We start from the raw sequence: 18,527 nt of genomic DNA on the forward strand, positions 1-18,527 counted from the left end.
CAACCATTCTCCAATCGATGGACATCCATTCATTTTCCAGTTTCTAGCCACTACAAAAAGGGCTGCCACAAACATTTTGGCACATACAGGTCCCTTTCCCTTCTTTAGTATTCCCTTGGGATATAAGCCCAGTAGCAGCACTGCTGGGTCAAAGTTTGGTTCTGGGACAAAATTCGGTTCTTCACATATATATTGTACCTACGATATACTATAAGATACTTAATATGTATGGGAATGCCTGATATCTAGGGGAGGGAAGGAGGGGAAAAATTTGGAACAGAAGGGAGTACAAGGGATAATGTTGTAAAAAAATTACCTATGCATATGTACTGTCAAAAAAAGTTTTGATTATAAAATTAATAAAAATAAAAAAAAAAAACGTCATTTGTTTTGGCTGCCCTTGTTTTTCTCTTGCCTGGGTACTTCAATCCTTTTGTCTGTTTTGTTTGTTTGTTTGTTTGTTTGTTTTGTTTTGTTTTGTTTTGTTTTTTTGTTTTGCTTGGCTGATTCTCGGTCTCCTTGAGTAATTCAATTCTGATTTTTAATGAATTATTTTCTCCATTTTGGCAATTTATTTTTTAAGGAGTTATTTTCTTTTTCAAATTTACAAATTCTGTTTTTCAGTGAGTTGTTTTCTTTTTCCACTCTATCTTTTAATGATTTATATGCCTTATTCAGACTCTCTTGCAAAGCTTTCCTTTCCTGTTCCCATTTTTCTTCTAGCTCTCTTTTAAGATCCTTTTAAATTTCTTTTATGAAAGCCTGTGTGGTAGGGACCAGATCATATTCTCCTTTGGGTTTTCATCTGGAGACAAACTTGTAACATGCTCTCCTGGCAGTTACAATTACTAGTCTGTCCTAGGCCCAACAGAGTACTTTTGACCACTGACCTTTGCAGTGTCAACTCTACCCAGCTTGCCTCCTCTGAGGCCTTCAAAGGTCTCTGGCCACAATCTCTTGAATCTATAGTTTAATAACTGGTAGCTCACTCAAGAACAGCCATGTATAATCTTAAAAGCCTTTATTATACCTACTCACATAATACCCTGACTTGATGCCCTGACTTGTTGATTCTCTAGTGAACACCTGGTCAGAAGATCCACGTGTTCTCTACCAAACTCCTTAACTCTTGGCTATCCATCAGCTTGGCTCAGCTACCCCAGGCTAGGGAGCCAGGGTAAAGAGAGCGACTGCTGTCTGCAGTGGGCTTATAAAGGGCCTATGAGGTCACACACACAGCCATTCATTGAGAGAGCCGTCACCCATTACGAATCTATCTCAATATGGACAGGATCCCACCCACAGGGCAGTCCTATATTCACAGAGATTACTTCCAGGCCTCAATCTCCTGTTGTGCTGTGGCGCCGCCCTTACACAAACTGGTTTTGGTCTCCTCAGGGTTTGAAATCTTCTCTCTTTCAGTATAGAACTATCAATAGTTAGAGCCTGCTTTGCCTTTTTAATCATTAAAAAAGAAAACAAAAACAAAAACAAAAACAAAAACCCTGCAGTCTGCTTATGAGGTAGTGAGGGATTTCCAAGCTGCCTCTACAGACAACAGGAACTGGCAATAAAGCAGCAGTGGGACAGCAGTGTCTGCTCTAGGATTAATGGTTGCACACTGACATTGTGCTGAACCCTTCCCAGTGCTGGGTGGGTGTGGCCAGGTCCCAGAGACTCTAGAGTTTGGGGGTTATATTTACCCTCTGAGTTTATAGTTTCTCTGCTGATCTACTGGCTTGCTGCCAGGGCAGAGTAGCCAACATTGTGTTAGAGTTTCACCACAGATTTTTTTCCCCAACAAAAACCACACCCTGCTATCCCCCTCCAGTCTGCTTAGTGTGAGCTGTTTCCCAGGCTCTCACTGCCTACCTGCCTGAGTCTATACCTGGCCTAGCACCATTCCGAACCTGAGCATGAGCAAAAGCAAATCTTTGCTGGCAAATTTCTAGATTATCTTCTATTGGTAATGTAGTTGTACTCCCAATATTCATGAGTTTTGACAGTCAAGCACTATTCAGAGGCTGAGTTTCATAAAATAGTTTGAGGGTAGAGGAGAGCTTAGAAATATAGTTATGTCTTCTCAGCCATCTTGACTCTGCCCCCCATCCTTTCCTTTGAAACAACAAATGAGACAGCCTGTTCCTGATCTGTTTGGTCTTCATCTCATGTACAATGAGGTTAATCACAGGAGGAACCAGCATACAGACATTAGCCTTTAGAATGGGGACATGAGGTGGGATCTCTTTGCCAAAAAGGACAAGAATGTGAAGAATTCCTGAGATATACAAAAGGAAAATGACACAAATATGGGAACCACAGGTGTTGAGAGTATTATGATGAGCTTCCTTAGGGGGGATGTGAAAGATGGCATGAAGAAGCATATAGTAGGAGGCAAAAATGAGGATAATGTCTACTATCACAATTGTTAAAAGGCCAAATATGCCATACCAGATGTTGCTTGAATGTTGGCACAAGCATACTTGGCCAAATCAATTTTCTCCCAATAGTGTGTGGAAGAAGGATATTTTTGCAAAAAGAGAGCTTTTTCCCAAAGAATATTATGAGGAATATGCAATCAGTTTTTCTTATTTAGAAAGGCATAGAAATTTTTATAGTTATTGAAAGGGAGCATTGTATATCTTAGTGGGCAGCATGTGGCAACATAATGATCAAATGCCATTAACAAAAGGATTCCTAATTCAGCAATGAAGGTAAAGTTAATGAAAAGCAAATGAGCAATATACATATATAAGGATATCCTTGCAGATTTACGCCAAAAATTAATTGGATATTAAATAATCTAATCCTAAAGAATGAGTAGGTCAAACAAATCATAGAAACAATACGTAATTTCATCAAAGAAAATGAAAATAATGAGGAAAACATACTAAAATTTATGGGGTGCAATCAAAGCAGTTCTCAGAGGAAATTTTATATCTCTTAATGGTTGTTTGATAAATAAATACAGATGGAAAAGAAATATTATGACAATAAATATCTATCATTCTAAGGTAAATACATGATAATAAGGAAAGGAGGACACTAAAGTTGGGCATAAAAGAGACAGCTTTGTGTAAGAACTGATGTTTGAAGAAATTCTTGAAGAAAGAAAGGAATATAAAGAAAGGAATAGAGAAAGAGATCAGTGAATTGGACATGCAATTAAAAAGTTAGAAAAAGAATAAATTGAAAACCCCCAATTAAATACTGAAATTGAAATTCTGAAAATAAAAGGGGAGACTAATAAAAGTGAAAGAAAATTGTTGAACTATTTAATAAAATTCAGTTGGTTTTATGAAAAAATAGATAAACCTTTAGTTAATTTGATTACAGAAAAAGAAAATAATCAAATTGGCAGTATCAAAAATGAAAAGGATGAACTCATCCCCAATGAAGAGAAAATTGAAACAATAATTAGGAGCTATTTTGCCCAACTGTATGGCAATAAATCTAATAATCTAAGTGAAATCAATGGTTCCTTACAGAAATATGAATTGCTCAGATAAACAGAGGAAGAAATAATCACTTAAATGGTCCCATTTTAGAAAAGGAAATTGAACAAACTATTAATGAGATCTCTAAGAAAAACTGGCCAGGGATAGATGGATCAACAAGTAAATTTTACCAAACCTTTAAAGAAAAATGAATTTGAATACTATGCAAACTATTTGGAAAAATAGGGAAAATAGAAATCCAATCAAATTCCTTTTATACTTCAGATATATGCTGATACCTAAATCAGGTAGGGTTAATGAGAGAAAAAAAAAGTATAGACCAATTTCCCTAATAAACAATGATGCAAAAATCTTGATTAAAATATTAGCAAAGAAATTAGGGAGGCAGAGCCAAGATGGTGGAGAAGCTAGACAGAACTTTCTAAACTCTCTAATTTCCTTTCTACCAAGTATTTAATTCAGTCTCAAAAACAGGGCTTGATGGGTAAAACCCACGAAGTTTAGAAATACAAAAACTCACCAGCGGAAGAGAATCTGGAATATTGCCAGAAAAGGTTTGACCTGAGGTGGTGGGAGCAGACCAGCACAGGGCAGAGATAGAAACGGGAGTGGGGCAGCCTTAGCAGTTGGAAGGTTCACACAGAGCTCTCTGCTGTAGCCTGACTGCTTTGCTTTGGTGGCAGAGTACGGGACCAGCAAAGAAGTTGGAGCCTGGAGTAGTGGGTACTTCGAGGGACGCCAGAGCCTGGCTGCGCCCACCCAGAACCGGAAGTGACCTAGGGCAGACCATAACACAGCTCTTCGAGGCATTCCGCTGTGAGAGGTCATGGGGGGCAGTCACACACAGCAGGGACACAACCCAGGGCAGCCTCTCATCTGTATAGTGAGGGGCTTGCTGGGGGTAGTGGAATTTCCCCACATAAGAGTGAGCCAGGTAATTTATGCATGTGTAATACATGGGGGTGGTCTGTGATGTGTCCTTAGATTATCCTTAGTCATCTTTAGCCCTGGGATCATCAAGCCTTAGATGATCCAGTAAGGGGTGAGCCAGGAAGGAAGTCTTGTTAATAACACAGGACAGTGGCATTCTGTAGTTGGCTTTGGAAGCTAGCTAACTACTTCCAATTTTAATCAGCCCAGTCACCAAAGGGTCCACTCTGTGTATTATAGGAGGTCAGGCTGTGAGATTGGATGCTCTGGAAAGAAGAAGCAGTCCAACTCAAATCTTCGGCGAAAAAAAGGAAAAAAAAAGTGCACTTGATGGGGTATTTTTGTTGTATTTGGGGAAGGGATGATTCTCTTCCATGTAATTTTTGTCTGTGTTTATGTCTGTGCAGAATGTCTTAGTCATGTCTGTTCTGTGAGCTAGAATTTTTTAAAAAGAGAAAGGCCTGAACTTTCCTGTAGACTCCAACTCAAAGTCCAAACTGCAAGAAAGTCTGTTAAAAGTAATGATTGGGCCATTTGGCAATTGGTCATTTCAAGATTCCAAAGCAAATGCTATGTGAGTGTTAAACTGGGTCCTCCTGGAAGAGGATGGTGAATAAAGAGAGTCTTTTTTCCATTTCCCGACTGTAGCAGGGACATGTTGGGGCCAGAGGGAGAGAAAGAAACTATGCTCAGTTTAGGGAAAATTTGTTATTTGAGATGTGAAAGTAAAAGAAGTTTTATATTATTGAAAATTTAAAGCCGTATATGATTTTATTTTAATTAAAATATAGGTTATTAAAACAAAGTTCCAGTAGGTTAGCTTAGGGGAGGTCACATTTGTATCCCCCTAATTAGATGGTATGTTGCTTTCTGGGTAAATTGTAAAATTATGAGTTATGCCTTAAAATTTTGTCAGCTCTACTGGATATATGTATAAGTTTTATGAAGTTTGGTCCAAAGTTATTTAATTGTGAATCTTAAAAGTTTAAAGTTTAAAAAGAGTGATTTAATGACAAGAAATATTGATTGGGAACATGGGAACATGTTAGAGAAAGGGAGAGAGTATGTTGGAGAAGGAGAAAGTATGTTGGAGAAGGAGAGAGTATGTTGGAATTAGGAGAAGGGAGAGAGAGAGAGAGAGAGAGAGAGAGAGAGAGAGAGAGAGAGAGAGAGGATGAATTACAGGGAAGAGATGATATAGAAGAGAAAAAGAGAAAGAAATGGAAAATGGAGTGTTGGAAATAGTGGGAAAAAAAGAGAGAAAAACCAGCATGTTAGAAAAAGAGAAGAGTTAGTTTGGACAGAAAGGCACAAACTCCTAGTGGAACTTGCCATTTGCCAGAGGAAAGGAGACACCCCATGAGGCTGAGGTATGTCTGGCTGGCAGGCTGGATAGTGAGGGATTTGGTACCCTAAAAGAGTTGGCTGTGAGAAGTGGGTGTCAGGAAGCATGGTGGAGTTGGGAGAAATGCCACCTAGAATGGGAGAAAGGCTAAGAGAACCTTGTCAAGTGACAATGTAATTTCCCTCTCCCCCACTTTAACAAACTTCAGATCTTTGGAACTTGCTTTCCCCTTTCTGGTTGAAACACTAATTGCTTATATTGTTTAAAGGAACAGTTCTATATGTATATGATGTTAATAACTGAATGTTTTATTTTTATTTTTCAAATCTATAGCTACTCTAAGAGAAAACTCTTAAGTTTTCTAAAAGTGATTTATTTCTACTAAGGTGTGCATCTGTTTTCACCAAATTATTTAATGGTTATATAATTGTATAATGGTCTCCTTGTTTAAGGAATATGATAACAAATGAGATCTACAGCTTTTTTGTTTGTTTGTTTGTTTTTTTTTGTTTGTTTTTTAAGTACCTAAAGCCAAATTTTAACCTGATTTGATAAGTTGATCGGGCTATTTCCAAAACTTTGTAGGGACTCCTTAATTGGAGGAACTTGACAACATATTTTTATTAAGAATGGAGAAGTTGTTAATGTTAATTGTGTCACCTTAAAGTTGTACCCATTATTTAAAGGAACTGAGAAAAATAGTATTTTTTTCCTTTGTCCTTTTGAACATGTTTCTGTTATGGACAATGTGCAATTTGGAATTTTTCTATGTCTGGGTTTTTAAAAAGCAAAATTATTTGTGAAATGTTGAACTTAGCCATCTACTTAGATATGAAAGATAAACTGTGAACTTTCTAGGATGCATTTCCTACTATGATCCTTGAGAGCTAGATTTATCTGAAGCTTTGATTAATAAGAAATACTATTGGAAATAAAATTTCTTGGGTCTGTGGTTGATATCTATTTGGAGTTTTAAGTGCAGATATAACTGTATGATCATCAAGCCAGTGATCTACCATCTGAAAGTAATATGCCACAAGCTACTCAGAAGAAATTGTTACAGGTGGAAGTTAATATCTGGGAATGAATTAGGAGGATGATCTTGGCTTCTGCTTAAGGTAGGATCTTCTGAGTTACTTTTCTAGTTGTGTTCTTTTGAATTAGAGCCCATCTGATTATTCCTGAGTCTGTCTTAAGGTGGAATTATTAAAACTAGGACAGTTACCTGAAGTAAAATTGCATTAAGGATGCATTATTTTATATTACTCTCAGGTCAAAACCTAAAGGTCCAATTTTCATACTATTTAAATCACGACCCTGATTTTTCCTCTTTTACCAAATTTCTATAATCAAAGCAAGTGATCAGTGGAAGATATGAGGCACAATGCAAGTATACAGATGATATTCTGATTTGCAACCCAGCCCTGGAGGATTCTCTGGTGGCTGCTATAAAATCATTCACTCTTTTGCTTTCTAGAACTAGAGTTTCCTTGTCCAAAGCCCACTTTGTCTAAGTATTTGGGGCCACTCCCACTTTCCCTTTTGCTAACTGAGAGAGGAAGCAAACAATCTTAGCATTCCCTGATCAGGCCCAGGTTTTTAGGACCCTGAAAGCTAAACTAATCTGCCAAGATTATACTTTTATACTGTATGTTTACAAAAGGCAGGGCTAGATCCTAGGTGTCTCTGGAACACTATCCTAGACTCCTTGTTTACTTCATAAAGATCTATACTGACTTCAAATGTGTTTTTTATGTGTTGCATGATCATGAGGGCTATATGGAAATAAAGGGGATTTTGACAGCCAAACAATTCCCCATTAAGAATGCAGGAGGAAAAAATTACTGCAAAGTGTCCATGGATCTATGAGACCATGTTCCCTTAAAGAAGGGAAATTCGTTTGAGGTGAAGGGAAACAGGCTTACAGATCAGCTGCCCATTTGCCCCTAACCATGGCACTTTTAATTCCCCAATTCCTGACTCCTGCATTCCCCCTTATAAAGCTCCCAGGCAAATAAATTCTGAAAGGACTATCTAAAAGGCCTGCACATATGTCCCCTTTCAGGGATTTCAAACTGCTTTTGGTTTTGTTAATACCTTCACAAATTGGGTAAACGCCTTTCCTTATAAGACTCCAGGTTTTTGCTGGGGGAGATCATACTCACTGAAGGGCATAATGTTCTATCCATTACCCCTACTCCTTTGAAGAAACAAAAGCAAGAATTTTTGGAAAACATTATTTGGTATTTCTCTAGGAAAAGCTGTTTGGATGAGAAGCATTTATAATAACCTCATCTCCCCTGCCCAGCTTTCCTCTGGGTGGAGTTTCTGGTTACTGTTACTGTCCCTAGTAATCTCCATGTTAACTACACTTTTGTTTATTCTTTCTCTTTATCTTATATTTAGTCCTTATATTTTTAATATATTTGTGAAAGTTGTTTCTTCTAGACTCTGAGTCATGAAATTCCAACAACTTGGTCAATCTGAAATCAGATGATACCTGATTCTGACATTCAGCACCAGATGCTACTGACACTGCCTACAAGTCACTTATCTCCTCTCTTCAGTACAGACCCCACTGGGTAAGGCCATCTCTACCACCCCTTATCAGCCTAAAGCAATTCCAGAAGATGAGACCTTCATCCCTTTGTCCCAAATGAATTTGGGTCTGGGCTGCTTGAGGTGAGAATGGTGATGATGGTCCTGAGGCCCCTGGGCTTCCACAGTGCTGTAGTTCTATGGCTGCCAGATGCCAATCTGTTCGGTGATGACTAGATTTCCAAGATGGATAGTGGGAGTTGATAGAAGCAGAGTCTCTGATTCCTGCTCATTGTTTTAAGCAGCAGTATGCTGTCACCCTCTTGCTTGTGTACTTAATCATTAGAGTAGTTCAAGATTTAGCTAAGTTCAGGAGTACCTAAAGTGGTTTTTGAAACTTCCACTGATGTGCAGGTATTGCTTCTAAATGGATTACAGTTAGTACTGAAGAGAGTGATGAGCCTAGGTCACAAAGATTCCCCAGTAGAAAAAAAAAAAAAAAAAAATATATATATATATATATATATATATATATATATATATATATATATGAATGAGGAGGTCTAGCACCTGTCAAGAAACCGATCATTATATCCATGAAATCAAAGATAATATTTTAGAGATGAAACTTTATATATCTTTTTTTTTCAAATGTTTTATTGTAAATATAAGGAGCTTTAAGACTTAGATCAATAAATTGGGCTGCCTAAGGTCACATGAACAGTATACACCAGGACAGTGACCTGAATCCAGTTCTTCTGATTTGTAGTCCAAGGTTTTTCTAGTACATACACAGTTCCTTCATGGAGAAAACCAAAGGATGAAATTACATAGAACTGGAAGAGAACTTGATTCAACTAATTAAGTAAGTGATCAATAAATATTTTGAATCACTCACAAACTAGGTGGCAAGTATTATGTTATCTTCCCCGAAGACAATTACAAAGGAATACAATAACCTCTCCAATCAAGAATTTTGCATTCTAAAGGAAAACCAACAAGCACTTGCATAAATTCAAATAGAAAAGAAACATACTGACAATAAATGCTTCTTAGTCTAAAGTAGTTAAATACAAGAGAGATAAGGAAGGAGACACTGTAGTAAAGCATAACAAGAAAAGTTTTGTGTGAAAAGTTGGTGGTTGGGTGTATTCTTGATGACAGAAAGGGATTTTATGAACTGGAGGTAGGAAGCTGTTGGAAAAAATTTAGAAAATGGGTGAGTAAGGGAGGAGAGCAAAAGAAAAGGATTTGAGGATGACATGAAAATGAGAAACCTGAGAGAAGAGAGAGCTTTCACCAAATACTGGAAAGTTTGAAAGAGGGATTGGTTCACATTTGACTCAAAACCAAAGAATTTCTGGCATTTGTCTCCAAGTACACAGAAGAAGAGGCAAAATCTGTGCCTCATTTATCAGGCTACAAATTTCATACATCCCACATCTATGTTACAGCATTCTTTCCTTTTGTCCCTTCTAACCTTCCTTCATTACTATTGTTCAAAATCAACATCTTTGTTCATTAGTGCATTCAACACTGTTCATAGTTGTAATTACTAAGGTCATCTTTTTCTGTGAAACAACAAATGAGACAAGCTGTTTTTTATCTGTTTGGTCTTGATACCATATATGATGGGGTTCATCACAGGAGGAGCCAGCATGCAGACATTAGCAATCAGAATGTGGACATGAGGTGGGATCTTTTTGCCATACCTTTGGACGAGAACAGTGAAAATTCCAGGAATGTAGAAAAGGAAGATGACACAGATATGGGAACCACAAGTATTAAGAGCCTTGTGACGAGCTTCCTGGGAAGGAAGGTGAAAGATGGCATGGAGAATCATACAGTAGGATAAAACAATGAGGATAACATCTAGAACGATTGTTATAAAAATGACAAATAAGCCATACAAGATATTCACTCGAAAGCTGGCACAAGCATACTTGGCCAAACCAATGTGCTCACAATATGTGTGTGGAAGAAGATTGTTTTTGCAAAAAGGGAGCCTCTTTACAAGGAATATCATAGGGAATATGGTAACAATACTTCTTAAATAGATAGACATAACAATTTTTATAATCACTGAGCGGGTAAGGATCATTGTATATCTCAGAGGATAACAGATAGCAACATAGCGGTCAAATGCCATTAGCAGAAGGATTCCTGATTCAGCAACAAAGGTGGAGTGGATGAAGAAGAACTGAGTGATACAAGCATTTAGTGATATTCCTCCAGAATTAAACCAGAAAATTGCCAGGGCTTTGGGAATTGTAATGGTGGAGAGTGAAATATCAAGTCCAGCCAATATGCATAAGAAGATATACATGGGTTCATGAAGGCTATTATCAGTTACAATAATAAAGATGAGGAGACTGTTACCAAGGAGGGCAACAATATAGCAGGTAAAAAATGGGATTGAAATCCAGATGTGTTGATCCTCCAGGCCAGGAATGCCCAGAAGGTAGAAAAATGTGTGGCTTATGACAGTGATGTTAGTGATGGCCATGTTTAAGGCAGGTCATCCTGTCAAGATAGCAATATCCCAAATTAAAGGGTGAGCTTAACACTTCTGATTGTTTAAAATATGTATAATTACTTTTTGTATTCACCCAACCACATGGTCCATTTTTGTAAATGCATTTATTGGAGCTGAGAATCATATATAGTTTTAATGGTGCCTCTCAAAAAAATTTTAGACCTTTCAAGTCTAAATTCTCCAACATTTTTTTCAATTTTGCACTTTTTCTTAACTTTTGTATGAAATTAGCCATCTTTTGAAAAAGTAACATTATTGGATTTTGTAATTAGTATTAGATAGATATGTGGCATAAGAAAGAGAATGTCTGACCTTTTCTAGACTCATCTTCCTGAGTTCAAAACAGGCTTGAAACACTTAACAAGTTGTATGACCCTGTCTAAGCCACTTCATTCTGTTTACTTCAATCCCTTCTCTGTCAAATGAGCTGATAAAGGAAATGGCAAGCCACTCCAGTTTCCTTGCTAAGAAAACCCCAAATGGGACCATGAAAAGTTGGAAACAAGTGAAATGATTGAACAACAAAATAATTATTATTATACAATACACGTTATCACAATTAACATTATGTATGTTCATTTAGATTCTATGTCAATTGGTTTGTACACCCTGAGAATTGATATTTGTTCCTTTTCTTGATCCTAATTTCATACTTAATCACTTTGAATATCCAACATTACATAAGAAATAGAGTGATTAACCAAGTTAGTAGATTCAGTGCATAATATGCAACATTAGTATAAATGTAATAAGCCTGAAATTGACAAACCCCCAAAATTCAACTTTTTGTAGGCAAGAACTCATTAATATTCAAAAACCACTCAGAAGGTTGGAAAGGAATCTGGAAGAAAATAAGCCTAGATAAATATCTCATTCTGTACACCAAGATAATGCCAAAATAAGTATATGATTTAGATATATAAATACACAAAATATAAAAATGATTTAGATATAAGCAAATGAACCAGATAGCTTGAAACAATTTCCTATCCAATCTACAGATAAGAGTTTACTACAAAACAAAGAAGAGAGAATGGTTAGAGATAGAATGAAAAAAATTTATTATTTTACTTAATTTTATTTTCCAGAAACAAAACCAATCCAAGACTAAAAAGGAAAGCAGGAAAATGGGAAACATTTTAAAATAGGTTCCTCTGGCAATGGTTTCATTTCTCAAGTATATAGGGAATTGAGCTAAATTTACAAAAATCAGTGTCATTTCTCAATTGACACATGATCAAAGAGAACAGTTGTCAGAAGAAGAAATCAAAGCTATGTGAAAAGAAGCTCTAAATTACAAATTAGAGAAATATAAAGTACAGTACTACCTCACATCTAATAAAATGGATAATAGGATGGAAAAGAAATTTAAACAAATTGAAGAGGGAACATAGAAAAATGGGTACAGTAATATGTTGTTAGTGGAGCGGTGAACTGATCCAACCAGTGGGCAGAAAAATGCCAAAGGTCTCCAAAACCTAGCAATACTTCTATTAACATTGTATGCCAAAGAAATAATGAATGAAATATATACAAAAGAAAATGAAAAGGAAAAATGAAAAATATGCATATACATATAATTACATATATATGTATATATATATTTTATGATGGCAGAGAATTAGAAATTACATCAATTGGAAGATGGCTGAATAAATTATGATATATAATTGTAATAGAATACTATTCTGCTGTAAGAATTGAAAAGGGAATGGCATCAGAAAAACTGAGGAATATTTATTTAAACTGATGCAAAGTCAATTGAAGGGAAATAAGAAACTGCCACAGCAACAACTACATTATAATATTAATCATCTATGAAAGACTTAGCAACTCATCTCTGTACAATGATCAGTAACAATTACAAAGGATTCATGAAGAAAAAATACTATCTCTAGATAGTATATTATCTAGATAGTAGACCTCTAGAGGAAGAATTGATGAATTTGATACAGCTTAAAGGATAGTTTTTTTTAATTTTATTTTTCTTGCTTATATTTCTAACAATTAATATGGAACTCTGCTTTTCATGACTGCAGATGTGCAATAGGTATCATATTGTACACATTCTTCATGATTCAGGGAAAGATAAAAGGTTAATATAGAATTTAGAACTCAAATTTTAAAATAAATTTTAAATCACTTCAACATGATCTCATATTCTCTCTCTTTTTTTTGGCTATATGCTTGGGGAAAGGTGTAACCTCCTTTTGACATTCCTTCTATCTATATCATATTACCTGGGCTCTGACTCAGATCCCAACCTGCTTTCCTTGAATCCATTCATTTGCCTTTCTAATTCAGCTTCCAAAAAACTTCCAAAGTGATATTCTTAAAGCAAAATTTTGATCATAGAACTTTTATACAATGCTTGTCCTGGGATGGATCTAATATACAATTGAGTCTAAATATATCATTTGATTGGTGATAAAATAGGTCCAAAAATCTTATGGGATTTGCCTGTCACAAAATTAATAAAGCAGGTTATCCTTTTCTAGTCTCCTTCTGCCCATCTACTATCATCTTTCCAAATTCATAGTTGCCTTGAGCCTGCTTTGTCAAACATGCATATATGCATAGTATATGTATGTATTCAGATATGTATACATATCTATGCACACACTCATAAACTTTATGTGTAAATGTGTGTATCTCATATGTTATATCTGCTTGTTACAATGAACAATACAGTCTACTTTACTGGGAAAAAAAAAAAAAACTTCCACTTTAGTTTACACATTACTTAGTACAGTGCCTAAGATATATAAGATGTTTAATAATTGTATGTGTGTTGATTGATACATACATATACCAATTTACTGTTTCAATCAATCAATCCCAGGCAAGTCACACTCATTTTCTTTATCAGCAAAATAGAGAAAAGTAGTAGTACCTGCTAATCTTATTGAGTTGTTTGCAGGATCAAATAAAATTTATCAAATGTGTAAAGTGCTTTTTTCAACCCTTAAAGCTATATGAGTGTACTTTATTATTATGATTGTTATTATATCATAACTTTTTGCTTTATGAATGCTGGATTTGATATCCTACCTTCTCAGGTAGAGAAACAGAGATTTTCTCCAGTTGATAATTTAGGGCAGTAAACATCCAGACTGGTGGGATACTGTATATCCAGGGGTGCTGTGATGCTGAAATATTGTGGATCTAAAGCACATTGTAAACTTTAAAGTGCTATATAAAAGGCAATTCTTTTTATTTCTCTTATCACTAGTTTACAATCACTGGATTCAAGATCTGATCATGATTTCACTCCCTGAGGCATCTACTGCACAAATACTGAGCTTAAGTAATCTTTGTAGTAATACAGAGATATGCTGTCAAATGTTCATAACCAGGTTATATATTTGTATGTGCATGCATATATAAAGATGCATGGATATACACACATATGTATACATGCACACTTATATTTGTTTATCTTAATTATTAAGCTTTTCAAAATTCTAGACAATCAGCAAAACAATCATTCAAATCTCAATTTACAGATTGTTGATTTCTGAGGTGCAGATGCTCAAACAGATATTATACCACTCTGTTTGCAGGGTCAGAGCTGCCTTCAGCCCATCCCCATTTTCAACTCTAAAATGATGTTCCTAAGATCCCTGAAAACCTGGTCTGCAGATGTCAAATACAATGTTCTTTCACCACACTATATACTGCCTCAAAATCTTATGTAATAATCTATAAGAAAATACTAGAAAGAGCATGAATTGTTGAGAAACTAGAAAGTAAAGGAGATTTCACCTAATCATGAGCCAGAGATGGCTGACACAAAACTTTAAGAAGCTATATACCAACCTGAAAAGGCTTCTCTTCAAAACAAAAACAAAAGGTTTGAGGACATGATCATTAAGCTCCCTCCAAGTCTGATATTTTATGACTCTAGATAAACCCACAGGATAGTGCAATGGGTAGAGAACCGGATTTGGATTCAGGAAGACCTGAGTTAAAATCTGATCTCACACCAATTACGTGATGCTGGGCATATCATTTCATCTCTGTTTCAGTTTCTTCGTGTGTAAAAAGGGCATGATAAATGATACAGAGAGGACAAAAGGAGATAACATTTGTAAAGTGATCTGCAAGCCATAAAGTGCTTTATACAAAATAGCTTATAAGTTGGCAGCAATAGTAGCTAATATTATAGAACCTTACGATAGATATGTTATATCATCTGGTTCACAAAACCATCTGTGAGGCAAATGCTCACATTGTCCTCATTTTATTCATGAGCAAACTGAGACTGAAAGATGGAGAAAGATTAAATAATTTGTCCAGGTTCACATAACTAGGAAATATCTGAAGCAGGATTCCAACTCAAATCTCGTTGAGAGATCTAAAATCTGGAAATATTCCAAATCCAATTCTCTAACCATTATACCACCTAGCTGTGAGAAGAACAACCAAGGAACTCTGTCTAATCATGCATGAGCTGCATGCATCTGAGCTTTATTTATTACAGTAGCCAAATATATATGTTTTTCTTATAAAATAGACATTGAGAGAAAGTCTGGCTGGTAAAGGCATGAAGTAGGGTTGAAAGTATAATATGTTTCTTTAGTCAAATACTCTATGGTAGGCACCTGTGGTAGACATAACATATAGACTTAACATAGCCTGTGTCTTATGAAGTTTCAGATTCTAGGAAGTGTCAACTGATGTACTGATCATTTAAAAAGATCACTAGAAAAAGAAATGTAGGACAAAGATGTATATGACTTCAAAACCCAGTTAAAGACAAGACTTTTTTTTAATTCCTTGGATAGTGCAATCTCCTAAAACCAAAGCCAAAGAAGGGTCCCTTTATCTCTGAGGTCATTCAGAAAGGGCAGCCTTCTTATGCTGATCCTGAACAAATCTTCTGTCTCTGATATGAGAACCCAGTGCAAGAGTCTTTTACTCACTCTACCCATAAAAGGCATTGTGGGTTAATGCATATGGCACTTGACTTGAAATCAAGTTCAGAACTGTGTCAAGATCCTGCTTCATTTAGTTATCTGCTTTATAACTATGGGCAAATTATTTAATATACCTCAGGCTCAGTTTCTTTGTCTGCAAAATGAAAGATTATACTTTGTGTTTTTTGAGTTCCTTGCTAGTTCTAAAATATTTGATATGACCCAAGAGGATAAAAAAAAAATTAAATGGCTCAAATTTTCTTTCCTATTCTTTTAATTTTGATTCCTCATCAAGTCCCTCTGTTACCCATCATTACCAAGTACTCCTCTCATGTTCTGTCTCTCATTCAAAACACCTCACTGACTGAATTACCACTTTCAGATAGTTTCCTTACCAGCGTCATCTGGTGGTTATTACACCAGCCAAAATGTGCCCAATGTTACTGGTGACCCTTAAATATAAAGTACAGGAGAAGCAAAATTGTTTATTCTCTTCTTTATCAGTCCCAGGAGGTCAAATTCTTAAAATTGTAATTATCTCCCAGAAGAGAATATTAATTTAAATTTGTCTACCTCTTAATTAAACCTTCCATTAAGATATAAACTTTTTGGAATTAGAAACTTTATTGTCTTTCTTTGTATACCTAGCATGTAGGCCTGTGTCTAAAACATAGAAATCTGAATTTTTATTTAGACATGTTTCTGCTGTATTCAATATCTCTGTTAATGATAACACCATTAACTCAGTCCTCCATGATCAAAGCCTCCATTTTATCTTTGATTTGTCTATCTTCCTTACTTGCTACCAAATTTTTCATTAGTTACTTGCTCTCTCAAATATTTTCCTTCATTTCTTTCTGTTTAGCCTTAAATACCAGAGATGTGGATAAATAAAATAACTTGATAGCTGATCTTCCCTCTCAATATAACTACTTTTTTTGTATTTCAATGAAGATAAAGCTCTCCTCAATGGATTCAGTGCAAATTTATCTTTTGTATAACTCCAGAAGCATACACAACAAAATAGATAATACCTTTGCTTTCATATGACTTTGAAATCTGCTTTTTCCTTTTAATTAAGTACATTTAAAAAGTTTTTTTTTCCATGTAGCAAGAGATTCTGAATATTTGGTATGAGGCATTTACACAAATTTTGTCCTTATCTTTTTATGAATCAATTTTGTATTAAGGATATTGTAATGTTAATGGGCAATCAAAAGATTGATTGGTGATATTGATCTGGTTCTAGTACAATATATCTGTTCTGCACTCCAGGGCTTTTGAATTCTATTTTTGTAATATGGGATTTGGTATACTAATACATGAGATATAACAAATTTATGCCAGATAACTTTAGTCACTGTATCAGGTCATGGTAGGTATCTAATTGGTGGTAAATTCTGGAAATCTGCAATGATGGATTGCATAGTTCCTACTAATCATTATATATTTTATTTTGATCATTGAATCCAAGCCACTTAAGGAAATCTTCCAAGAATTAAATTAAAGGCTTAGTGACCAAAAAAGATACAGAAAGATATATAGGAGGTAAAAGAGATCATTTTGATTACATGAAATTAAAAAGGTTTTGAACTACAATCTGGGAAACTAAAAATAAAGTTGGTGAGAGGCAAATTTTTGAAAAAAAATCTCTGAAAGAGGTCTCATTTCTAAATGAAATTTACAGGAATTGGCATCATCCTCTAATTGATAATTGGTCAAGGTCATGAACAGGTGGTTTTCAAAATAAGAAATCTAAACTACCAAAATAGTAAAAAAAAAAAAAAGTGTTCTAACTTAGAGAAATGAACATTAAAGAAACTATGACATGCCATCTTATTTCCATTGGATTTGCACTGACAGATAAAAAAAGAAAGAAAATGTTGTAGGGTTTATGGGAAAATATATACATTATTGCATTATTGATGAAGATATGAACTAGTCTTACAAAGAGCAATTTAAAACTGTACCCAAAAGGTATTATGCTAGACATATCATTTGATCTAATATACTACTACTAAGTCTTCACCTGAAAGATTGCAGAAAGGAAAAAAGTGTGTGTGTGTGTGTGTGTGTGTGTGTGTGTGTGTGTGTGTGTGTGCGTGTGTCTGTATATGTGTGTGTGTGTGTGTAAGTAAATAAAAATAGAGAAAATTGATTTTTGTAGAATGGTATTAGAAACCAAGTAATCATCATACTCATGAAATCAAAAGATGATAGTTTAGAGATGAAACCTTATATCTTATTTTTTCAAATCTTTATTGTACACATAAGGAAACTAAGATTAAGATCAATAAAATGGGTGCCGAAGACATATGAGCAACATGTGGTAGGGCTTCTCTGGTTCTTCTAGTATATGCATAGAGAAAACTAAAAGTATGAATAGAAGTAGGGTATGAAGGGACCTTGATTCACACCATCCAGCAAGTAAACAAATATTTTTATTCATAAACTGTGACTAATATGTTTTGCTATGAGAAGAGAATTACAAATAAACAAAATAAGGGAAAACCTATAAGCACATGCATAAATTCAGATAGAAAAGAAACATAATGAAAATAAATACCTCTTAGTCTAAGATGGTTAAATACAAGGGAGATAAAGAGAGAAGTACTCCAGTTGAACCTAACAAGAAAGGTTTTGTGAAAAAGCTGATGTTTAAGGTATTCAAAGAAGAAGGAAAGGGGTTTTATGAGCTGGAGGTAGGAAGGGTATATATTTTAGGCATCAGGCAAGATTTGACTGATAAATTGAGAATGTGAAAAGAGAAGGAAGCATTTGAACTTGACAAAAAATAGCAA

General features: G+C 35.3%; 1 protein-coding gene across 1 annotated transcript; it reads right to left on the bottom strand.

Moving 5' to 3' along the window:
- Positions 1 to 9,832: 9,832 nt before the first annotated feature.
- Positions 9,833 to 10,777, bottom strand: LOC141559932 (olfactory receptor 52B4-like). Its single transcript, XM_074297590.1, has one exon. It carries the CDS (start codon positions 10,775 to 10,777, stop codon positions 9,833 to 9,835), a length of 945 nt encoding a protein of 314 aa, XP_074153691.1.
- Positions 10,778 to 18,527: the final 7,750 nt, after the last annotated feature.

This window comes from Sminthopsis crassicaudata, chromosome 3 (assembly GCF_048593235.1).
Source record: "Sminthopsis crassicaudata isolate SCR6 chromosome 3, ASM4859323v1, whole genome shotgun sequence".
Taxonomy (NCBI): domain Eukaryota; kingdom Metazoa; phylum Chordata; class Mammalia; order Dasyuromorphia; family Dasyuridae; genus Sminthopsis; species Sminthopsis crassicaudata.